The sequence below is a fragment of the Gymnogyps californianus genome, chromosome 1, assembly GCF_018139145.2.
Source record: "Gymnogyps californianus isolate 813 chromosome 1, ASM1813914v2, whole genome shotgun sequence".
NCBI lineage: Eukaryota > Metazoa > Chordata > Aves > Accipitriformes > Cathartidae > Gymnogyps > Gymnogyps californianus.
The window spans coordinates 66667310-66692645 of NC_059471.1; the positions used below are offsets into that span (position 1 = coordinate 66667310).

The following is a 25336-nucleotide window of genomic DNA, read 5'->3' on the forward strand; positions in this document are numbered from 1 at the left end:
TCACTTCTCATACGCAAACATGCTCTTTACCTCGCTGCTATCTTAAGTAAATATTTCCCCAAGAATGTTGTCAACTGTCTAGTCTGATGCCATTAATTGATTTCCATTAAATCAGAGGACTGCTTATGTTCCAGATAGAACATTGTCTGCAGATTAGACCCTCAAACCCCTATCATTGCTAATGAAATATAACGTGGATCAGCTCAGAGCCTCTTCCAGCTGGTACAACTTGTGCAGGCCACATGGGTCTTGCAGTAAAGATGGAGAGAAACAGTGTAGGGTGTCTCTTGCTGGTTAATTAGTGTCTCCAAGTAAATCCAGCCAGAAGTGCAGAGTTTCAACTGGTGACAGAGAAATGGGAAAAGACAGATGTCAGTGGTTCGATCATACTCCAAAGCACTGAAAGGCCGTATCTTGACTGCCGATTCAAGATAAATATCACGTCGCTGCTCTCTGCCTGCGGGGCTGTGTGGCCAAGTTAGTGCCAGTCATACAGACACAGGGTCCCGGCATTTATGTTTCTCATGAAAAAGGCGTGTTAGATGGAAAATGAAGGCCTGGGGTAGCAGCCTGTGTAAACAGCATAGCCTTTGCACAGGTCAGGAGAGTGCGCTTCAAAACCAAGCTCCCCGCTTGTGTGAAAACTGCAGGATTTGCATGTGCCCTTCTGCTCAGCTCGCCGGGCTGTCGTGGATCTTTTTCTGTTTCCATGACTCGCCGGCCCCTCCTCTGGCTCCGAGCATTGGAAGCTGAGCTCTTTGGCCAAACAGTCCTTGCTGAAATGTCAATACACTACCAGGACGCTAGCGCGCAGGGTTCATCATGGTTTCCAGGCAGTGCGTGGCTTTGTTTCTCTGCTTTCTGCTACCGATTCCTCTTTCTCTGGATGCAGGTATGTCGTAGGATATGGCTGTAATGATGTTTACTGGCAATGGACCTCTCTGCTGTTACTCAGACGTAATTTTCATTGCAAGTTTTGAGCACTGTTGCGTGTTTGCCCTGCCTCCGGTTGTGCCTGTGAGTTACTCTAAGGCTCTTGTTTGCTTTCAGTGATGGCATCCACACGCTTGTTTTGCCAACTAAGGAAAAGCATCTCTAGACTGCTAAATGAATCTATTACCTCACTGCACAGACAGCAGGCAAACCATCAGCTATCTGCCCACTACGTGAAAAAAGGAACTTGGATTTATTGTTATTTCGTATTGAACTGTGGCATTTTTCAAAGCAAAGAATCAATAGTCTGTCATTCAGCTGATGGGAAATTAAAGAGGTGAGGACCCACCCTGTTTCGGCAGCAGTAGAAGGCAGTGAGGTGGCAGCTCTTCGGTGGCCCCCGTACGTGTCTGAAAATCAGCTCCCACATTAATAAAGCAGACCCAGTGCTTTCAGATTCCCAGTTAGCCATTGACTGGGTCTCCTGCATTGCAGTGAACAAAGCTGGAAAAATACATAGCAAAGTTGAAAGCATTCCAATGTAAATAAGTGGAGAACGCTGAAATAAAAGTGGGAGGATGTCCCCAGGCACACGCCCAGGCACGCTCCTCTGTCGGAGTCCGTGCCTGTGCACTGATACATGTGTCATGTATCTGCAGTGTCAGGTTAATTAAAAGCCTTTAAAAAAAGCTATATTAAATGCATACAGCCTGACTTTGAAATCACAGCAGAAAGACCCAGCTGACATTCCTACAATGCGCAAATGTTTATGGAGCACCCTGGGATAAATTCAATGCACACCACACAATATTTTATTCCTTCAAGTAACTTTGAAATATAGGGAAAATTACTGCTATTTTGCATGTAATTCAGCAAATGTTCTGATTAGACACAAATCTTTAGAGACACCTCACCAGACTGGAACAAACCCTGTCAGTATTTATGTTTGTGTGTATGTCGGTGAGGACACACATGAGTCTTGTCCTTCAGCAACCACCTCAGGGCCCTTCCAGCAGGTAGGAAGTAACTCCCACTCTCTCGGGGGTCATGTAGTGGAGAATGTCCTGGGGGAAAGGCAGGGGATGTGCATCGGCCTCAATCCCCAAATCTAACCACAATCCCCGGTGAAAGAGTTAAAAGCGCTGAAATCTAAGTTGTTGTCACCAAGCTCCGGAATCCCCTACTGACATGGAGGAGAAAAAAAAATGCAAAATGAGTTATTTCAAGACTTGTTCTGTGTGGTACATGGAGCAAAAGTACACCGCAGCACTGGGACTTCTTGTTCCTTATCCTGAGTTATACCGGGAGGGCATAGTTGTGTGACGTGCTTGTGTCCTGAAGCTGAGGAGCAGGTCACCGTGGTGACAATGGTATCAGCTCTTTCAGTGCACACTTCTGTCAGCTGCAAGTTGATGAAGCTCTAGGAAGTGAGCTCTGCTGATGTCAGCTATCGAGCCTGTGTACCCAATATCTTTCCAAAGCACAGCAGAGATGCACAAGGAGAAGACCCCGGTGGCTGTGGTCTATGGTGCTGGCAGCAGCTAGGAGCCATCCACAGGCTCCACTAGGAAACGCAAACAGCATTGTCCAGCCTTCCTATGTACCTTAACATAGCATTTTTTACAGAAGAAAACTAAAGATAAATATATTAAAGCAGTGGTTATAAAGTTGTGGTTTACTAGTGGTGGGGTAAGTCCCTTCTGCAGGTCCAAAGAGTGAAGGAGTGTGAGATAACATGTGACTGTGGGTGAAGGGGTGACTGTGGTCCACCTGTCACCAAGTGACTTACTTACTGTAGTGAGTACAGAAAAATCAGGTGTCGCCAGGTACAGCAGTGCTAGATAAAGCGACACAGGCTTTTCAGCCGCTACAATTGAAAGAAACTGTGCTGTGCACGTTGAGACCTACTATATGACTTGTGATGGTACCTTAGGCGTCGCTGACGTACAACACTGGTGTAACATGCCACCTTCTCTTCAGCTCTGGGCTCTGTAAAATTCACGTGCTGCCACTTTACCTGGGAGGCAGGCCAGAGAAAGGAGGCTCTTTCACATTTGCCCATTTCTTTTCTAAAGTGTCTCAGAAAAAGCTTGGGAAGCAGAAAAGCTTTCAGGGGAAATCGTCCCCCCATCCTCTCCATCTGGAGAGCGCAGCTGTATGACAAACAGAACGTGCCGCTGTTTTTCAGTCTTTCTAAAGCAGGAAGAGGCAAGCAGCATTTTGCAAAGGGAAAGACGAGCCAACAGCTTCTTCGAAGAGATAAAACTGGGGTCACTAGAGCGAGAATGCATGGAAGAAAAGTGTTCCTTTGAGGAAGCAAGAGAGATTTACCATGATGATGAAAGGACAGTAAGTAACACGGGGCTGGGTGAGCGCTCACTGTCAGATGGACTCCCCCTACTCGAGGGTGTGCTTTGACACTTTAAACTGCGAGAGCAAAAGAAGCACTCTGTGTCCTGCTGTTTGCATCTTTCTCTTACATTTATAGGGGGACACGCAGCAGCAGTGAGTTGCAGGAGAGCGTACTGCACGGGCCGCCCCAGGCAGTACTGATCCGGGGGATGGTGGGAAAGTGGGTGCTCTATAAGTCATCTCCCCGACCCTCCAGTAATTCCTGGCCTGACAATACCTTAAATTATTGTATTGTGCAGTATCTGTTTCAGTCAACCCCACCTCAACTGTACAGAGGTTATTGATGGATAACCTATTTGTGTTTGTTACACAGTACCCTTCTCTATTGGTATATGAAAATAATGAATGTAGAAAATAATGTAGAATATTTTATGGATATCAACTGTCATAAATTACAAAGGCAAAAGGGGCATCACTGTGGCTGTCTGTAACCCCTCCTGTGCTACAAGGGCTGTAGGACTTAACCTGAGTTAATTTTTCTTTAATTAAATCTCACATCTTTTTCTTCCAGAAAGAGTTCTGGCACATCTATTCCGGTACGATCATTCAGGATGCTCTAACAGTTGCAAAAACACTCCTGCTGCTGCAGTTCTTCACGTGAGCCAGACTGACACTGAATGTTTTTACAGACCCTAACCAGTGTGACTCCAACCCCTGTCAGAACGGCGGGAGTTGTGACGACCAGTTCCAGGATTACGTTTGCCGCTGTCCTGTCGATTATGAGGGCAAAAGCTGTGAAAAAGGTCAGCTCTGGCATAGCTTAACAAAATAAAAATGCCATTATTAATTCAAATGCAAGGCATTGAGATAAACAGCAGCAATCATTATCATTCTGCATCATTCTAGCCATGACAGCTACCGTTCACACTGCCTGCGGTGTCGTGTGATGGATCTAACCAGCTGGCAGTCAGGCACCACCCGGCAGCAAGATAATTATTACCCTATGATGACTTTGTAAAAAAGAAAAATTGCCTTTTGTGCATCGTCTGAGAGAAAAGGAGGAATTTTTTTTCCCACCCAAGTGCTGAAGTTACTTTGACTTAGAAGCTCGGTGCAGTATGTGAATAAGAAATACGCTGCATATGCATCGTACAAAGCCCGAGGGGACAAATCCAGCAGTTAATGAAGTCAATATACGTCTTCCCATTGATTTCAGTGGGCACTGCGCATCGAGTGTTACACTTATACCCTCAGAACACACTGAGCCCAAACAAGGACTAGGCACTCATCAAGTCTAACCAGGCAGTCTCAACGGTCATCCCAGAGCATCCTTCTGCCAAATGGCAAAATAAAAAATAGTTATAATTTTTCAGTCATATATTACGATGGTTACCACACACTTACAACACCTCCATCCTTTAGACAGCTCAGCTACTGCATAAACGCAGCCTAATTTAATTTTAGGTGTATGTTTCTTAAGTATAGCCTTTTCTTCCCTAATCCCTACCAGGCCTACCTAGCTTTTGCCAAATGGAAGGCCCTTTCGATGCAATTGCTGTACATAAATCACAGAAATCTGCTTTGCTGCCTTGCTTCCCTGTCAACATTTCAAGTTGCAATTGACTCATGTTGAGCACCAAAATCCACGTTTGGAAACCTAAATGCTCTTTCTCTGACTTTAGCCACGGCTGACAAACTGAAGTGCATTTACGGCAACGGTGGCTGTGAACAGTACTGTACTGACGAGCAGTCTGAAAAACGAGTGTGCTTCTGTGCGGACGATTACACTTTAGCGAGTGATGGCGTGTCCTGCATTCCCCACGGTAAGATACTACTGGCCCGCTGCTAAGTCTAAGCCAGCTCTGGAAGAAAAGTTTTCAACACGTACACATCAGGAGGTGCAAGGTGTAACCCTTAGCCACCAGCTCCCCACCTCTTCTTCAAGGGCAGAGTCCAGAGCAGTACGTTTGGGCTTCTGGTGGAAGTTAGACAGCCCAGAAAAGCAGCTGGCAAAGTGTGCACACCAAGCAGGGAGCCTTTTGGACCTCTCCTTCCTGGCACCAGAGGTCCACTCCTCTGGGACGCGGGAAATTTGAGTCTGAACATCCCACCTGCTAGGAGCGAGGAGGGAGCTGAACCCCTGTCTCCTCCTTGGGGAGCGCTCTCACCACTGGTCTGGTAGAGAAGAACTGAGCAGTGGAGACAAGCTCATGGCCAGGTGGTCTAAACAAAGCAGAGCAGCAGGTAGTCAGGGATCTGGGGTCAGGCTGAGGGGTTTCTGGTGAGTGGAGGGGCTCTGGGCCTCACAAGTCCTTTTTTGTTTTAGCTTACACCCACAGTGGGAAAATATTTTGGGGGCAGCACTGTTTTACTGTTGGATCTCCAATCTCAAATTGCGACTACGGATTTTATTACATTATTTATTTCAGCACAGGAGTCAAGAGAGGAAGAGGCCTGTTAAAACCAAAGAAAACCAGTTTTTCTTTTTGTTTTTCTTTTTTTTTTCTCCCCTATTTGGTAGAACTAATACACTTTTGGTATTCCTTTAGACACTATGGCTAGGTATTTCTCTCACTCATCTGACAAGGTAAATTTCAACTGGGACTAGGGTAGCGCAAGTTAATTAATTTTCCAATACATAAGCTGGCACCTGACTCTATTGCAGATGCCTACTTGAATTACTTTATTAGAGGGGAAAAAGAGACCCCTGGGGATATGAACATAACGGACAAAGCTGCAGGGAGCATGCAAAATAATTCTGAGGGGTGATGACCCCCTACACACACCTCAATGGAGCACTCATGCAGAGAACTGATAATGACAACCTAGCTCTCAACAACAGCAATTTCATTAGAAAAAAATGTCTACTAATGTGCTTATCCCTTATTAACAGATTCTGCAATATCACGTGATGGGGAAGCTGCTTTTGTTAAAATCTGAGTACAAAGAACTCAATATTCCCCACAGGCTTTTCAGCGTGTCTTCCCCCGCGAGGAAGATGTATTTGTTGCTGCTTGCTTCTTGGGGACCAAAATAGCCGTAGCGCTGACCGCGTGTTGCAAGGAGAAAAAACTGTGTAACTGCCAGACTGCCAGTCCCTTCGCCGTCCTTCTGTCACCTCTCACAATGGCCCTTTCAAACACCCAAACTTGCGTTGCCCTGCGTACAGCGTTAGAGGGTATGGGTTTGTGTCACGTCCATTCTGATCTGTCAGCAGCTGCCACCAAAGAGCTAGTCCTGTTTCTCCATACCTTGCCTGTACCTGTAAAAGCTTGATGCTGTCTTCGTATCAGCTGAAGTAATTACAGATCCGTGGAGATGCCGGATTCAGCTCAGCATAGACTATAGGGCCCTGGCTCCCAAAGTGATAGAAAGCGAGCACTCCTCCTCACAGCGCTGTCGCAGAGTGGCTGCTGGATGGAAGGGACGGTGTGTTCAGTTACAGCACAGCTACGCAGCACATAAAAACCCCAAAGGTAGACCTTCTTCTTGAAAGGAAAACTCTGTTGGGTGAAGGATGTACTGAAAACACCAAGGCTTCCTCTGCACTGCAGCTCAGTCGCAGGTTCAGTCCTCAAGATTTGATTCTCTTATTGCCAGTCTTCACATGCTTGCTCAGGCTGAAAACAGACCTTAGACTGAGATGTGCAGTCCGGAAGAATCCAGGATGCTCTCGACCCAAGCAAACTAGGCACCGCCTGCCGGGAGGCATACCAGAAGACATAGTGTCTGCTCTTAGGAGATCTTCGGGTCCATCCAAACAAGGGATAGCAAGCTGCACGTCCCATGCTTAAGCCTGTGTCTCACCATGCCGTGGATGCTGTGCACTTGGTACAACTGAGTTAAAGTCAGCAGGGTCGCTGAAAATATGTAGACTACAAAGCTTGACATAGTCACTTCTGCTCTCCAGCCTGCAGCCTACCTCATTGTGTTGACAGGTATCTTAATCAGGTACATTGTTTGCAAACTCCTGTGGTAGGTGAATATATGTCAATGATAAGGTATGGGCCTGCACTCTATTGTAAAAGCATTTCTGGCTGTTTCCAAACAAAAAGACTACTTAGCTGCTGAGCTGCTTTAAATTACTTTTGAGAACCCATGCTCCCAGACTAGAAACCAGTTTTTCAGCTAACATAACTTCACTGAAGACCTTACACATTTTGCTGTGAATTCAGTGCAATAAAATAACACTTGCTGCCCTTTGGGGTTGTTTTTTCTTTTTTTTTTTTCAGTGAAATACCCGTGTGGAAAAATACCAGTGCTGGCAAAAAAACATGCAACTGCACGAGGGAGAATAGTAGGTGGTTTGATCTGTCCTCCAGGTGAATGCCCGTGGCAAGTGAGTCTTCAGAAATCTTTCATTGCCCTTTTTTTTTCCTTATGAAACCACTATCTTAAATTCATTGTTTTAAATCTATTATGTTAAAAATCCATAAAAAGTGCCAGGTCTGGATAACCAAATTCCCTCTTCATCCATAGCCAGCAGATCCACCTGTTTCAATCATGCACCTTATCCTTGTTGTGGAGTGCCTGCTTTCATAGGAGTGGGGGGGTAATACAACCTCCTCTATCTCCTGACCCCTTAGTCCTTAACCTTACTGCCAGCAAGACTTTTGGTTGCAGCTTGTGGGGATATGCTCTTGGCCAGAATAGGCAGGGTCCATACTACAAAATGGAGAAAATGTCAATGGGAAGACTCCCCCTCCTAAATTCTCCATGCAATCAGCCTGGTACTGTCAAACACGGTTGCATAAAGTGACAGAAAGAAGCAATATGAAAGCCGACTCTACTGAGAATCAGGTCAAGCACATTTGATGTAAGACAGACATAAATTTGCTTTATGTTGGCAGGCCCTTATAATACAGAATCAGAAAGAAAAGTGTGGCGGTACCCTGCTTTCCCCAGAGTGGGTGGTCACTGCAGCTCACTGTTTGGAGTATACTCATCCTAAACAGCTTCGGGTGAGACTGGGTATGTATCTTCCCCTCCTCACGTTATCAAGCTGTGGTTGTGGTGGCAGCTTCTCATCCTGACAAACCAGAGTAAAAGACAAAATGTGCAGGCTTTGACAGTATAAGGGAATTGTCCTTAAGAGGTGTCAGACTAGAAACCTCCTATCTCCTCCAACTTCTGAGGAATCAAGGAGCTGCCTGACATGACCTGCGATTAATAACTTTTCCAGGTGAACACACAATAAATTACGATGAGAAAACTGAGCAAGAAAGTGGAGTTGCCAGGATAATCATTCATGAAGAATACACGAATGGACAAGTCAATAACGATATTGCCCTCCTGGGCCTGGAAACACCCGTGAATCTCACCGACTATGTGGTGCCAATATGTTTGCCTGAAAAACGGTTTGCAGTGTATGAACTGTCCTCCATCAAGTTCTCCACAGTGAGCGGATGGGGACGCCTACTAGATGGAGGTGCCACCTCTTCTGTTCTGATGAGAGTTGATTTGCCACGTGTAAAGACACAAGAATGTGAAGAGGAGACCGATTTAAATATTACAGAGAATATGTTCTGTGCAGGAGACCTGACCGGCGTTAAAGACTCCTGCAAGGGAGACAGTGGTGGACCTCATGCTACAAAGTATAAGAACACTTGGTTTCTGACTGGGATTGTCAGCTGGGGAAAGGGCTGTGCTCTTAAAGGCAGCTATGGGGTTTACACAAGGGTATCCAAATACATCGACTGGTTGAAGCAGCACATGGATTAATGATGTTGAACCAGAGCATTTCCAGATTGTGTTATGGCCCCTCAATCCCTCTGTGTCATTTTGCTATTGAAGCATTCCTTCATTATCTTAGATATGTGATACATGTGATACCCATACCACTATTAATGATTTGAAATGAGCCTAATGCCTACTTGAATATATAAAATAACTTCCCTATCGGTATTTTTCGTAAACTTGCATGTCTTGTCAAGCGGGCACAGAATGGCCATAACAAATCGGACTCAGAGTCCCTCTCGTTCTGCATCCATTTCTGCTACTGGACAGAGCTAGATGCTGAGAGAAAGACTGTCAGCAACACATCAAGCATACCATGATCCTTCCTCCAGCTACCCTCTCAACTTCTGGCAATCAGTGACACACTTCCTGAGCCAGAAGTTGCATGAGGTTGAATAGTCATGAATGAACCTGTTGTCCACAAACATGTGCAATCTCTTTTGAACACATTTATGCTTGGGGCTTTCACAACTTCCTGTGCTGATGGGTCCTGTAATATAATGATGCAATAGCAGAAGGAATAGAAAAAGTGTTTCTTTTAGCTTATGTTAAAGTAGCGTTCTCCAACAGCTGCAGTAGCAACAGGTAGATTTGAGGGGGAGGACCTATAGAGAGTCTCCAGGACAAGAAAGCTGGGAAAAGGTTAATTCCACATTTACAGGTCTGCTATGAAAACTTGATTTTAGTCTTCTTGCACAAAGCATCATTGCAGTAAGGCTATTAAGTGTAATATTTAACCTTAATATTTATAAGTGGTGAAGAATACCACTGTTTTAATCTTACCTTTGCCTTGGTATTAAGCTCGTCGATACAGAAGAGGGCAAATGAAAGGGAATGTTTGTTTCATTTGTTGTCCAGTATAATCTAAATTGTACTCTCTGTCCTGAGATCTAAAACCAGAATAGAATGATTGTCTGACCACCTGCAAAACACTGGCCAAAGACCATTCTCTAAAGCCTTAATGCACAAATGGTAGAACCTGAAGCACTCTGAAAATACCATCAACCATAGCATTAAAAAATGTACCTTCTAATCGAAGCATGAAAACAGTGAAAAGGTGAGGAAGATAAAACTGACCAGGAGATTAGAAAACATTTTAAGTATCTTATGCAAAACTTACACTTTGGATTCATTCAAATCATGCTGAATATCAGCTCATTCACAAAAGCTTATCAGCAAGTAGGACACTTACAATTGACCATGCTCCATTATTAGGGGAAAACATTGACATTATATGGTACATATACCATGCAATACTGAACATCCTATAACCTGCTTTACTGACATAGAACGGTATACTGTTCATTTAAGTAGTGAACTGAACAGTAAATTCCAGAGACCTGAGAAACGAGAGGTCTTACAGTATGAAAACATACCCCACAGGTTCTCATTACTCCTGAAAGGAAAGCATATATGCCAGCAGAATATACTCCCAGGGAGGAAGATGACTAGGAGCAGCGACCAGCAAATAAAGCCTCATTTTCACTGAGACAAGGCACTCAGCATTGCAAAATCATCCCTCCAGACCTCTCAAGCTAGAACAGTTTTGGGTTTTCCATGCTCCATAGGATGATCTCTTCTCTGTAACGTTCCGGTGTAAATATTGACATTTATGAACAAATCATCATCTTGCAGAAAAAGGGTAAAATGCTGAAAGAACACAACCAGTACTAATGGCTGCACAGAGCGACTTTTTCAAAACAAAGCTGGGTTTTAGGTATATTTTTAATATAACAGCCTGTTTAAGCAAGCCAAGAAGATGAAGGAGACCCGACGGCAGGCTCCGGAAGCACCGAAGACGTGGCCTCCACAGCGCACAGAGACCTCACTGGGCACAACCGAGGGAAACCCCTCAAAAAAGGGGAGATGGAGGCCAGCTCCCGGCGAGCGCCAGGCCGAAGTCACCGGGCCCTGGGCGTCGAAAGCACGGAGCCAGCAGGTTATGGTGCTGGGATGTGGGAAACGCAGGTGGGTGCTGCCATGGGTGGCCGGCGTTTTGGGACGGGAGCCCAGCTTTGGCCCTGCTCGGCCTGGTGCCAAGCCCCACACCTGCCAGCGCCGGGCCGAGGCAATGCCAGCCTCGGCCAGCGCTTGCTTATTAAATTGACGATTCACTTCCCCTCCCCCGCAAATAAAAGGTACAATTAAAAAAGCCGGCTTCCTTGGGTTTACTAAAAAAAAAAAAAAAGAAAGAAAGAAGAAGAGCCTCATTATCAGGCCGCCTCCCCGGCTGAGAAATCCCACGGCGGCTTTCCCCCTTCCCCGGCGCTTCCGCTATTTCTGGGCAGGGTGAAGCCACGCCGCTTCAGTCTCTCCCCGCCCGGGGGGGGTGAAGGCTTCGGCTCCCGTCCCGTCTGTTCCGTCCCGTCCCATCTCGTCCCGTCCCGTCCCGTCACGTCCCGTCCCGCCGGGCGGCGGCGCGGCCCCGCAGGGCCGGCAGCAGCGGGGGCTCCGCGCCACCATGGCCGGCCGCCTGCTGCTCCTCCTGCTCTGCGCAGCGCTGGCGGGCGAGCTCCGGGCTGAAGGAGGCGGTAAGGCGGCACCTTTTTTATTGGGGCTGGAGGGGTGCCCCCCTCCTCACAGCCTTTGGGGGGCTACCGGGGGAACGCGGGAGGCGGTGGCGGGTCGCCGCTGCGGGCCGGGGGCTCGCACCCCGCCGGTGCGTGAGGGGGGAGAGCCCTCCCGTGCCCGCCGAGCGAGGGGGCCCTGCCGGCCCCTGCCTGCGCGGGGAGCTGCGGCCGTTAGGAAGCGGCGGGGGACGGGAGCGGGCACCCCAGGGCTCGTCTTCCCCGAGGGGCTCGGTTTCCAAAACGGCTGAGGGCTTCTCTGCACCTGTGCCGCCCCCCGCACCCCGCCGAAAGACAGGCGAGCTCCGCCTCGGGGGCAGGGAGCTGCCAGGGGGGCACCTCGGGGTGCTTGAGCCCCAGGGGTGCCGTGTCCCGCTGCGGTCCCCCTAGGCCTGCGCCTTCCCGTTACCCCCCCTATAAAATGGGATTGCTGGCCCTCCCCGCCGTTCGCACCGGCAGGGCAGCTGCCCTCGCACCCAGCCTGGGGTGCTCACGTCTGTGAGGGGAAGCTTGGCCAAGGCTTGGTTGGGTGCGCTTGGCCATGGAGCGGCTGGGGCGCAGGAGGGGAGCACGTCCCACCACCCTCTGTTTGTGCCGCTAGGGTCAACACCAAAGTCCAGAGCAGCATCAGCAAGTGGCTTTTCAAAAGTCATTAACTCTTCCTTCAGTGAGTCAGCCCGCTTAGGCTTTAAAATGAGGTCTTCCGCACGTTTCTGGAACGTCGTACGTCAGTTGACCAATGTCTGTTGCTCCTTGATGTCTCCGAAGAAGGAAGCATGACAGAAAGCTTGGGAAAGAAAACGACCAGCCTCAGAAGACTAATAGGCTAGTTCAAGTTTACAAAAACATCCGCTTACACGGGTGATGTGGAGGCAAAGGAATACAGAGGCAATAACCCCACCGGCTGCGTCCTGTCACTTTCCTGTCACTGCAGAGAGGGATTTAAGGGCAAATAAGATAGCGGGTGAATGAACTAACAGTTGCTGAGCTACATGTTACAAGCACTTTCTGTAAGTCTTCCTTGCGAGGAGCCTTTTCAGAATAAGCGGGGCTTCAAATTACGCATGGGCTCTATGGGATTGCTTAATATAAACAGCATTAGCAGAATTTGTGGCTGATCCACCAGTTTCAGTAAAAGCAGAGTAAGTTCCCTCTGTGTTCTCTTAGAGGATATTAGGGTATATGATTGCTATCAGCAAGTTTGTTGCCGAATTGAGCTGCATGAAGAATGCTCCAGTAGGTACGTGCAAGCTGCCCACTGAGCGTAATCCATTGGCCTTGAAGTCCCATCTGCAGCACTGCCTTCCACACTCCAGTCTGTGATTGGAAAGTATTTTTTCTCTTTAAATTCCAGGTGTTTAGAGCATAATTAAATGCCAGCTTCCAAACTCTGCAAACTTTCCTAGAATACATGCTTTTTACAGGGTAACTGGCAATTTATTTACTCCAGTGTTGTTTCTGTTTTTCCTGTCTGGTAATGTGTGCACAAGTCACTGGAGAGTAACGCTGTTGTTCACGCAGCCAAGTGTCTGAGCTGAGTTTAATGCCTCTGATCCTTCAGTTTAAATCAACAGCTTGAACTTGAAGGCAGCAGGTCTTATGCTTCTGTGACACCAAGCTTTTAAAAAATAAAACAACCCAGCAAACTGACCTCGGGCTGTACTTTCCTGCTAAAGCTGACATTCATTTACTTCTGCTCTTTGTTAAATCCCAGAACACAGCTGCCTTAGCTCTACCTGCACACATATCTGTAAGGCAGGAACATTTCTACAGGCAACTGGGAGGTGTTGTTAAGAGGGAAGCAAGACCCCAGGGCAGCGCAGTGGGATTTGGGGTGGTGAAGGGCAGTAGAACTCATACATGGGCTTTTCCCATCTGTCGGTAGAAACGTTAGCACATCTTGAGTTTGTGTGACATTTAGTTCCTGCACCACAAACCCCTGAAGCAGGCGGTGGTGTTGCGTGGTGGTCAGCTTTAAAACCAAATCAAGGAATGCAGTCCCTGGCCTTCAGGGAAAGTCATTCTGTTCAAGACTGGAGTCTTGAGCAGGAGCAACAGAAATATAAGCCCTCAGCAGCAACCTGCATTTTCTTGTTTTCAAGACTAAAAACAGTAGGAGAGAATTTTGGGGGCCTGCAGTTTGTCCTGGAGTTGCTGATTCTCAGAGGGAGACTGCTCTGAGAGGTCCTGAGATGTATCAGTCTGTACGAGGACTAACCTCACAGGTAATGTTGTGTACAGGTAGAGTGGTGAAAGGGTCTGTTTTGGTTTTGTTTCTACTTCACTTATTTCTAATGACTCTTTACCACCACCAAACATTACCCGCCACCTGTATAATTTTCTCTGTTGTCTAGTATTCATCAGGAAAGAAAATGCCGACAAGTTCTTGGAAAGAACAAAACGTGCTAACTCTTTTTTGGAGGAATGGAAGAAAGGGAATATTGAAAGAGAATGCAATGAGGAGCGCTGCTCGAAAGAAGAAGCAAGAGAAGCCTTTGAAGACCAGGAGAAAACTGTAAGGATGAACTAGTATGAAACATAGGTCTATATATTTCATGTTTACAAAATAGTATTAAAGTCTTTTGAGCTGGGCATGAAAACTCACAAGTTACTCCCAGTCACTTAACACAAAGAATAAATAGTGGTTTTGACTGTGGTGGGAATTGCTAAGGCATAAACGTACGATAACAGTCTTAATTTAGCTCTTGCAAGGCAAGCCCATGTTAAAGCCTCCATTCTTCTACCTGTTCTGATCTGTTTAATTGCCATTGTGAGGTGTTTGGCCTTTAAATGCTTTGATACTACCCATGTTGGAAATACGTTCACCCTATGTGGGTGGCATAGCTGAGTGTCATGACTACGGTCAACAATTCTTAGGTGGAGAGTCCACGGGAAGGTTGAGAAGGCAAATGCTGACGTGGAACTTCATGGGAGAATTTTGCCAAACTTATCTCAAGCAGCTTTGCAGTGCTTATCGTTTTGTGGCTCTCTTTTTCAGTATCTGAATTGACAGAATGTATACTGTGGACTGTTCTTATATGCCTTAATGTTAAGTTGCCCACACAGAATGAAATTTGTATGTGTGACTCTTGTGTCACCTGCCCTACCCTGATGGCTGCTTAACTTTAGACAGAAGTGCGATCTGTTCCCAAGCTCAAGGGAGAGTTAAAGAGATGGGGCAGCTGTGGGGACTGGGGTCAGAAGAAGAGGTGACATTTGAAAACTTGAAGTGACTTGGTGGTGGAAGGGAATTGGGAACATTGGCTGTAGCTATGTGGCTGTTAAGAACAGTCCTGAAACTGGAGTTAGGGCCAGATTCATTTCACTTTAGCATTACTTGGTGGCCAGAATGTTCTCGGAGTGGCCGTGAGATGACCTGGATGGGGAGTCATGGGTGCATCACCAGGGTACTTCAGAACATAAAGGATGGCTCATCTATAGCAGAACCAGCACAGCCTGTTCTGCCTGGTGACCAGACATCACTGAAAAGGACTGTCTTGGACAAACAGCATACCTGGAGTCCTCAGTGCAGAGGGAAAGAAGAACACAAATCGGACAAAATATTTTTAAATCTCAGGATTTCTGAGGTCCTGATTGGTGGGAGTATGGGGTGGGGGGGATGGAGACTGAGAACTTGGCATTACAGGAATGTAAGTAAATTGAGTCAAAACTGATGGAAAGATACAGTTATGCAAGAAATCAAGTGCCTTATGCTGAGTGAGTCACACTGGGAAATCTCTAAGGAGTTTTAGATATTTCTGAAAAATGCATGAGACTTGTTTCTGTAGAGCTGGGCACTATAGATGGATCATACGGTTTTAATTTATTAAATGGTAATAGCAGGCTGCAAGGCACTATATGTGCCTATAACTTAAATATTCGCTTTAACAATTGTTAGCTGCAAGTATCCTCTGTATGAAAGCTCTAATACTTTTCTGAAGAATTCAGTAATTCTCATCTAACTCTTTCTGTCTCCTTTTATTCCCCTTTTCCCACACCTACCTGTAGGAGGAATTCTGGAACATCTATGTAGGTAAGAAACACTCTGCATTTGTTTAGAGAATTAAGCTTCCTTATTGCAAGGTTAAAAAGGATGCACCTCTTAAGTAACCACTTCCTGCTCCCTTGCTTCCTCTCTTTTCACCATGGGACACCCTCACGTTGTGTTTCCTCTGGAGAAGAAATCTGATTTACTGCCTTGCTGTTGCTTGAACCCAGTTGCTTCATTCAAAGGCAAGGTTCAGCTGCCTCCAATTGCTGGGGTGATCTTTGTCCTCTCAAATAAAGAATAGTGGCCCTTTGCATGCAAAGGACAGTGAGAAGCAGAAACTGGGCGTGTGACTCTGCTGGTCAGTTGTCCTCCAGAGGGGCAGCCCTGGATGGGGGAATTCAAGATGCAAAGAGTCATAGATGAGGGTGGTGCTTAAATGCCGCAGCCAACACAAAGTTATTAAACTGTATCACACAGTTGCTTGCCAGTTTCGTGTCACCTTCCATGTCAGACTGTTGTTAATTCCTGTATTGTAGAGCATTTTGTGGGATGTGTTTTCTACAGAACTGTTTGGTATTCAAGGAGGACATGTCAGTAGATTAGCAGATACTACCCATCAGTCTTTTCTGTTTTTTTCTGAAGGTCCGAGTTGTATTTATTAGGGTTCTAGTGTTTGTAATTACTATGCAGGGACAGATTTTTAATGTATTAGTGTTTGGTAACGTGTTCTCCTGAAAGTATGTGTCCTGCTTGCGTGTTAGGAGGAATACCTCAAAAATGTTGACCAAAGACAGCTCAGCTTTGTCTTTTGGAGTCTGCAGAAAATTGAAGACAGTTGCCATGAAGAAGATGCAGACTTTCACAATCCTCTAAGCAGGGGATGAACTCTGCAACCTACAGGCTGAAATTTCAAGCAAAGCCTGCGTCAGTGTTGCAGTGAACAGGAATGGAAAATTTCAAACCATTTTCTCATGAGAATACAAGCGGCGGAACATCAGTGGCCGTACTCTTAGCGGAAATGCCAATTTCATACATTTTAAACCACAGTCCTCGAATGCTTTATTGGTGTTCAGAAGTATTGAAAACCACAGCTACCCTCAGCCAAGTTACTAGAACAATTCATTCTCGCTTCCTTTTTTAGTAGGGGATTCTGCAATGCTGTTGTGCAATATTGATGTAAAACTCGTTACCACAGCGGCAACGACAGTGCAGGGAAAAACTAAACAAGTACGGTTTCTAACAGTAGGATGCTGCTTTGCTAAGACCACTACAGAATGGAGTGCTCTGGTACTGCAGAGGAGGCAGAAACCAGGAGCTGTGCCGCAGGCCTCGAGTCTGTCTTTCTTTTGGTAAATGGTGGTCTCGCCTTCCCTCTGTTGAGGATGGACATCAGTCTTCAACGCCTCTGTGGTGGACCACACAGATGCAGCATTTGGAGTGCTGTTGGTTTTGGCCACGTGCAGGTACAGAAGGGGTGTTGAGGTGTGGGGGCAGTACACAAAGCCCAGCAGATGTTCCCTGTAGCAGATAAACCTGCAGCAGATGAGGTCACAGGCCAGAGCCACCATGCAGGTGGCAAGCTGGATCCTTAGGATGAGCAGCTTCTTGCATCTTGTCTCCTCTGTGGGCATTGCTGTTCCTCCAGCTGCTCCAAACAGGGGCAGAACAGGTGGTAAAATACAGAAATTTGAAGAGCGTGTTATCTAAAGCAATGAAGTATTAAGCAAGTGTCACTTCTCTGGATATCCTGCTTTTCTTATTGAACAGTGCAGAAGAGCCCAGCAGGGTCATGTGACAGGAACACGTTTGTTACAGCAGATCACTAGATGGGAGAGACCGTGGCAGCGAGCATCAGTGCAGGAGTGAGATACCTTTGTGGGGCTGGGAGAAAGGGCTGCTACGTGGAACAGGTCTCCCAACGCAGTGCAGCCTCACTGTCCTACATGTAACTGAGTTTGTGAGCTACATGTGGCTGGGGCCCTGGAGTCAGGTCAGCCAGTTGTGTCCAGGTCACGGAAAGGAAGAAAGGCTGCAGAACTACCTTTCAAATGTGGGAGGTCCCAGCATAGATGTGTGGGGAGTGTGAGGTAAGAGCTAATTTTTTGAAGCTCAAGCTCATACCTCAACGGATACAATGGGAAAATTTTGGTACTGTAAGCAGCACAAAACAGGAATTTGGCCTGCACACATGAATTTAGCAGGGCTTTGTAAAGCATTTTTTTTGTTTTGTTTATCTTCTGATTAATATGCCTGGTGTCTGTTTCTTTAAAGGAACAGCTCTGCAGGCAGAAGACATGCACAGGGGATGAGATGGCCTTTAAAGAAGTAAAAGTTGAGTTGTCATTATTATGCGGAAATTGTAGGGAAATGCAAAAGGCCAAAAGGTTAATGTCTTTACACAGTAGTTGCAACGTAGAAATGTCCTGTCTGCTTTTACAGCCTTCATTGTAAATGATATTTACTCTGACCGTGATGTATTACTTTATCTTCCTACAAAAAAAGGCTTGTGTGTGCGCTGTCATACAGTAGCCACCAAAACCAGATTGCAAAACTGAGGATATGTATAGGAATCATTGCTGGTTTGGAATGATTGTATTTATACTCTTTGTTCCATCTGGAATGTGGCAACTCACAGGACATACGTTTTAAAAGGAAAAATGAAAGATTGCTTATTTAAACTAACATCCCTTCAGAGTTCACTGAAAATGCTTACATTCATACAATAATTTGGTTTTTGGTTTGTTTTTGTAGATGGGAACCAGTGCAGCTCAAACCCTTGTCACTATGGTGGACATTGTAAAGATGGAATTGGTTCCTACACTTGCTCGTGCTTGGATGGTTATCAAGGCAAGAACTGTGAATTTGGTAGGTTTCTGCTTTAGAGAACTGTGGCAGTGAATTTCCCAGGGACCTGAAACATAGAGAATTAACTCTTTCTTAACGAGCATTATTTGCCTCTTGGAAAAATGCATAGACTAGGATGGCAGTCAACAGTGAGCTGGAGGACAGTGCCAGAAACACAAAGCCCTGGTGGCTCTACAGCTGGATAGTGTTAGTGAATGCGCCGAAGTTACACTTGCTCCAAAGAAAGCCTTAATTATGATAATGCCTCTTTACATGAGCTTGAATCCCCAAAACATGATGCTAAAACTAAGCAGCATAGGATTCTTATAACTGATATCAAAGGGCCTTTATTCTGAGCTCAGAAGTACAGCCTTCCTGCTCGGCTCGCAGCAGTGAAGAAACAAAGAAAGCAGACTTCAGTAGACAATGCAGAGACTTTTTCAGCTTTGCAAGGAATCTTTTTTTGCATATAAATCCTTCCTGAGTCTCACTTCGTGGCATAAAGCTACTACCCTAATGATGTCACTGGAGCATGTATCAGTAGCCAAGAGGTAAGGGAGGAATTGTGTGAGGATTTACCAATATCTGGTCTTCTCTGTTAGTGTTTTATTCATTCTTCCGCTGTCATTTTGTCTCTGCTTTTTTAAGCTCAGCATGACATGGTCGCTAGGCCCACTTGGACTTGGCAAGTATGTTTCATGCGGTGGATGTGACTGCTTTGTAAGGCATAAGCTGATGTTAGCCACTCATGTTGTTACCAAGATGTGCTTCAGGTGTTTTACAGGTGGAGATACAGGTCCTGTTGCAAGAGTACGGTTTAATTTGGTGAACTTCGAGATCTTCTGTGAAGTCACTGTTAATTTACAGTTTTTCACCAAACTTATCTCTTTCATAGTCATACCAAAGTACTGCAAAATAAACAATGGTGACTGTGAGCAGTTCTGCAGCATCAAAAAAAGCGTACAGAAGGATGTTTTGTGTTCCTGTGCCAAAGGGTATGTTCTAGCAGAGGATGGCAAACACTGTGTGTCATCAGGTATGACGCCACGTAATAAATGAATAGCAATGGTGGTAAGACTTGTTTCACAGTTAAAGAATGTCTTTTCAGCTATCAGTATTCTATATGACATAGGTTTAACACTGAGGCCAACTGATTTGTATTTCCAAAGCCTTCCATGTGGGAGGTGATGTGATGGACTTATCAAAATCTGCCTGATGTGGAACCCTTTGCAAGGTGCCTCTCACAGAATTACCTGAGTAAACTCCGCTGTTTTCAGGAGAAAAGTGATTGCAGTTCTCTCTCATTTACTTAAACACACTCCCTATAAAATAGCAGCTCGCAAAAACTTTTCTACTTTAGATTTCAGTTAATCTAATTAAATAGTGAATGATGACATTAAATAATTACGATTAATGCTATTTACATTTGTACATTTTTGTTGTATTTCTGCAAACCTGGGGGGAGGGATAAGTCAACCATATACTCATGATGTTGGTTTTTATATCCTTTATAACTAATAATAAATTGCTGTCATGAGCCATACTATTCCTAAAATAAAACACTTCACTCTGTTTCCTAATTAAGATGGTTTTAGTAAGAGCAAGTACATGAATATAGCGATGTAAACAATTGAAGATGATGTTTTAAATTTTGAATACTTTGAAAACACTGTCCAGAGACTGAACTTATGGACAAGTTTTAGGACTACAAAATGGCTTTCATTTTTCAAACCATCTGGTCTTCCTCCTTTTTTGCATCTGCCAAGGTTTTGCTAGTGTTTTCAAAACAGGACAGCTGCCAGTTGCAGTAACTCATTTACTGTGAGATGGCATTGTCAAGGAGTTTCCTCTTGTGCTGGTGTTTCTGTCCATCTCTAATTTTAACATTCTTGTCTTTACAGTAAAGTATCCTTGTGGAAAAGTTTTTGTGAAAAGAAAGAAAAGGTCGGTTATTTTACCCGCTGATTATAGCAATGTAACTAGTGATAGAGATGGCCCTCCCACAAATGGAACAAGTTTGGAGGAGGACATTGTTACTACTACAGAAAGCCCAACCCTCCCTCCTGGCAATGAAACAAGTAGCAAGACCCCATACGTCAATACCAGGATAGTAGGTGGTGATGAGTGTCTTCTTGGCGAATGTCCATGGCAGGTAAATCTGGTGTTTGTGCTCTGCATGTAAGCAGAACGTGTTTCTGAGGGAAAGCGTGCAATTGTTCATTTAACCTCGTTGCCTTCTGAATGTTACCCATGTAGTACGCCATTTGTAGCTGGAGGTAGCTGAATTGCCTAAACCTAGGCACTTAGATGTGCTGCTCTGCAAGGTGCAGCCTTAAAATGTCAAAATGAAAGCCTTTGTGCAATTTTAGATGGTGCTGCTTAACCTGTCACCAGAGAGGGCTTTTGAGTCATGCCGGCCTACCAGTGTCATTTTTGCAGGTTATATTCCAGTTCTGTCTGATAGCAGTCCATTTAGGTAGTATACCTGAGAGCATATCAGATAAAGCATGCATTTGCTTCACAAATACGCTTTCATATCTAAGTTTTCCTCTTGAGTTTGGACCAGCCAAAATGAGTTCCTGTATTCAGGACGCTAAGGGGGGTGAAGCAGGAACAGAACTTGCACAGGAGTTCTTTGGGGTAGTAAGTCCAAGGGATGAGGTGGTTTGGGGGCTGCACTCTCCCTGCTCAGTCAGCCAGTGTCTTGTTCCTAAAAGATATTAGTAAGCACTGTGAGTGAGGTGACATGGAAGCCAAACATCTAGATCACATAAAGACAATTGAGACTCTGTAGCAGTGCATGCCAATCTGTAGCATATGCATGTGTGTATGCAATATTAGGAGACACCTGCAGAGTAGTACATGTTGTAGTCATAAGCATGTATGTCGTGTGCAGAGAAATCAATTACCTGTTTATAGCTCGTTGAAGTTAAACTGCTCTTCTTAATTCTGCACTTACCTTTTTTCTTTCGCAGGCTGTTCTGTTAAACGAGGAAGGGGAAGAGTTTTGCGGTGGAACTATTTTGAATGAAAATTTTATACTTACTGCAGCTCATTGCATGAACCAATCTAAAGAAATCAAAGTAGTTGTTGGTAAGTGGTTATTTATTTTACTCCTGTGATGTTTGAGCATGTGTTGCAGACTAATCCTCTGTGCTCTAAATCTTGTGTGAGATGTACTCGTATTACTTTATTTGTTATGGTTTGTTACTTTTTTGTTGTTGTTTTGCTTTTTATAATTTCTTGTTATTGTAGGAATCCTGCTTTGTAATAACAGGGGCAGCTGATGTGGAAGGTGATAATGGTGCATCCCTTTCTTCTTTGCCAGCTAGTTGGAACTGATTAAGAACAAATGTTCTAGAAGTGTTGGCTAGCATTGTGTTCATCAGAGTAGTGCTTCTTCAGAAAGCTTATCATTCCTGGCACATCTGAAGCATACAGATTTGTTTCTGCAGGAACACTCAGGGAAGCTATGACACATTGACTAGAGGAAGAAGAAACGAACTCAAATTACAACTGCTTCACTTCTGAGGCATGATACTAGAGCAACACAACTTCGTATTTGCACTGCTTTAGTCTTGACCCAGACCAGTTTCTCTTCCCTGATGCAAGCCAAGCTCAAGCTCCTGTACGAGCTTCCACCCAAAGTTGCATTAGTTTAGCTGAATCGGTTTATGCCTTTATGTAAACTGATACAAAAATGTCCATAGACAAAAGCTCGGAACTGAAACTGATCCAGGTGCTGCTAATAAATATTGCAATATATGTTTACAGTTTACTTGTATGGTATAAAGGCTTAGGCAAAGTGTTAGGAATGGGTATACTACTCTCCTCCTTTATCAAGGTTGTTCTTAATTTCTTATACTATCTCCATGTTAATGACCCTTTTAATAATCTTGTACAGGTGAAGTGGACAGAGAAAAGAAAGAACAGTCCGAAACAATGCATGCCGTGGACAAAATACTTGTTCACTCTAAATACATTGCCGAGACTTACGATAATGACATAGCCTTAATAAAGCTGAAGGAACCGATAATATTTTCTGAGTACGTTGTCGCAGCGTGCCTCCCTGAAGCAGACTTTGCTAATGAAGTTCTGATGAACCAAAGATCTGGGATGGTTAGTGGCTTCGGGCGTGAATTTGAAGGTGGACGACTGTCCAAAAAACTGAAAGTGCTTGAAGTCCCCTATGTTGATAGGAACACTTGCAAGCAATCCACTAACTTTGCAATAACAGAAAACATGTTCTGTGCTGGTTATGAAACAGAGCAAAAAGATGCTTGTCAAGGAGACAGTGGAGGTCCCCATGTAACCAGATATAAGGATACTTATTTTGTTACTGGAATTGTTAGCTGGGGAGAAGGATGTGCAAAGAAAGGCAAATATGGTGTCTATACCAAACTGTCCAGGTTCTTACGCTGGGTAAGAACGGTCATGAGACAAAATATGTAGTGGTGTGGCTCTTGATCCTTCTGTTAGCTAACAAGGTGGAGTTTCTGTAATGGAAACTTTATTCTTTTTTTTTTAGCCACATGTACTAAACTTGTTTTGAGAGCTGATTCCTTAAAGTTATGGTGCTGCTTCTTTTTGTTTTATTCCTGGCTTTAAGCATGTATATGCGGACTGCTGGTGGTGTTTTGAATTTGTACAATGAGGGGCTTTCCCCAAACGAAATGGCTGCTCAGTGGGGTCTTTTGTTTGCTTGTTTGGTTATTTTTATATCGCCATTTTGGTTCCTGTCTGTTTGCCTAAGTGTTTCCACCAGAGGCTCCTGGACATAATATGAGCCTCCACTGATCATGATGAAAGTGAGAGGGACAGGACTTCAGTTAATCCTCATATTGCAGCCAGCTGGCTCAGTAGGGAGTTTGTTATTACTAGAGCTGTTTAGCTTCTACCTGCAGACGTATTTAGAAGATAAGGGAGCAGGGAAGCTTGCTTGGTAAAAGCTGAGACACAAGTAAGTATTCAACATGTGATGCTAAATAACCACAAGTTCCTCAAAATTGCCTCCTTAGGTCACAGCAGCTAATTGAAATGGGATTTTGCTTTATATGGATTGTACTTCACTTTAGTTTAATTTGAACACTTCTGTTCTGCTCATCAGAAAAAAAAAATACGTGCATGTTCACTGTTTTCTGTATCATGTTCTGGATTGTGTATGGCTAAGGATCGGAAAGCTCCTTGCATGTGTATTGTTCTAGGTGTTTCTGTAAGGTGCAATATTGATGTACACCAGCATTTGAAATAAAACATTCTTTCTTTTTTGTTCTTTTCTTTTTATTTATTCCCTCCAGTCAGCTTACAAATATATGAAGACAAAATCTCATTTGAGAGTGAAAAAAGAGTGAATATCCCTAAACAAATATGTGTGACACATTTCACCTGCCTTATGTCAAGGCTGATGAGGAGATAGAGAATGGAGGGGGGTAATTAAAAGGCTTTCACTGGCCTAGAGGTTCAAAATGGCAAGTTAGATGCCAAGATACTGATTTTCTTAGAAAGAGGCAAACTCAACCAGTGATTTCCCACACATAGCCTGTTCAGGTGCTATGCTCTGATCTGTACTGTAAGGTTTCCAGGCAGAAGCTCTGCACTGTGATGGTTTTTTTGTATGTGGAGTAGTGTTCCTCCATATATTCTTCTTTAAACCTTCTCAGCTTCAGTCCTAGTTACAGAAATCATGGAAAAATTTACAATGGAAGGGACAGATGAAAGTGATCTGGTCCAACCCCATGCTCAAAGCAGGGCTAACATAAAAGTTAGAGCAGGTTGTGCAGGGTCTGGTCCAGACAAGTTTTGAAAAACTTCAGTGGCAGGGATTTTGTTACCCTCTGGGCAACCTGTTCCTGTGCTTTAGCACTCTCATGGCTAAAATTTCTCGTGTCTGATTGGAATTTTCCATGTTGCAACCTCTGACTACTGCCTCATCTTCTTTCTGTGGGCACCTCTGGGAAATGGTTGGCTCTGTCTTCACTGTCATCCCCGTTTAGGGAGTAGAAGACAGCAGTTAGATCCCCCAGCTCTCCCTGGCTGAACAAACCCAGACCCCTCAGCCTGTTACTGTACATCATGTGCTCTAGGCCCCTGACCGTCCTGATGGCCTTTCCAAGGCTCCTCCAATCTGTTACGCTCCCCTGTTGTCTGAGGTACACTGAACTTCACCGGGCACCTGCTACTTATCTCTTAGGGTTTGAGCTGGTACTGGCTAGTTTTGTCTAGCAACTCCTGTGAGCAAACCAGGTTGACAAACTAGAAATACAACTCTGCACAGCAGCAAGGTGTTGCTGCAGTCAGCAGCGGTACCTGTGGGCAGGAAGGACTGCAGGTCGGTTACCTCAGCTTGATGGTCTCCACCTGTGTAAACCCTCAGCGGGCTTACTTCAGTGTTTGTTCGGCAATGTTTGTTCCCTGAGTTCTTCTGTCCACTGGACTCCTGTTTGAATCCCTTGTCCCACTTGCCTGCCCTGTGCTCCATCAGGGTGAAACATCCCTCTTCAAAGGGAGAACCTCAGGCCTAGGTGCTACCCAAATCCTATTTACGTACTCGTGCTAAGGGCGTCCTGCTACTTCAGTGAAGCTTGAGGACTGAAGCGAAACTCAGACTGGACTACGTAAGGTGTTGAGGTAGCTGAGGGAAGGACCTCCCTCTGGCAATGGTGGCAGTAGCTGCGTTTTACTAGCTGGTGTGTATATACGTTCTTGTCAAGCCAAGTAGCGCCTTGAGAGCAGGCACAGAGCTGGTTTAACAGATGAGCATGCAAGAGGGTGATGAAAGTCCATGTTTGTGTGCAACATGGCTGTGCTTAGAAGTGTCATTTTTCTGCCGCGTATGAGAGACTTTGTCCTTGGGCTTCGCAATCAGAGTTTATTTGTCTTTTACAAATGAAACTGGTTCCTAGAGAACCTTTCC

General features: G+C 45.0%; 2 protein-coding genes across 3 annotated transcripts; both read left to right on the forward strand.

Annotated features, from left to right (window-relative positions):
• Nucleotides 1-822: 822 nt before the first annotated feature.
• F7 (coagulation factor VII) lies at nucleotides 823-9006 on the forward strand. Its single transcript, XM_050911207.1, has 8 exons — nucleotides 823-892; nucleotides 3122-3282; nucleotides 3857-3881; nucleotides 3975-4088; nucleotides 4968-5108; nucleotides 7518-7624; nucleotides 8136-8256; nucleotides 8468-9006. The coding sequence occupies exons 1-8, from the start codon at nucleotides 823-825 to the stop codon at nucleotides 9004-9006; spliced, it is 1278 nt and encodes a 425-aa protein (XP_050767164.1).
• A 2451-nt stretch (nucleotides 9007-11457) lies between these two features.
• On the forward strand, nucleotides 11458-23695 carry F10 (coagulation factor X). 2 transcript variants are annotated; one of them, XM_050913205.1, is made up of 8 exons: nucleotides 11458-11552; nucleotides 13943-14103; nucleotides 15597-15621; nucleotides 18331-18444; nucleotides 19319-19459; nucleotides 20325-20575; nucleotides 21399-21516; nucleotides 22328-23695. In XM_050913205.1, the coding sequence occupies exons 1-8, from the start codon at nucleotides 11483-11485 to the stop codon at nucleotides 22873-22875; spliced, it is 1428 nt and encodes a 475-aa protein (XP_050769162.1). In that variant the 5' UTR covers nucleotides 11458-11482; the 3' UTR covers nucleotides 22876-23695. The 2 variants fall into 2 exon arrangements, with proteins under 2 accessions (XP_050769162.1, XP_050769172.1); XM_050913215.1 differs by lacking the exon at nucleotides 22328-23695 and adding an exon at nucleotides 21679-22294.
• Nucleotides 23696-25336: the final 1641 nt, after the last annotated feature.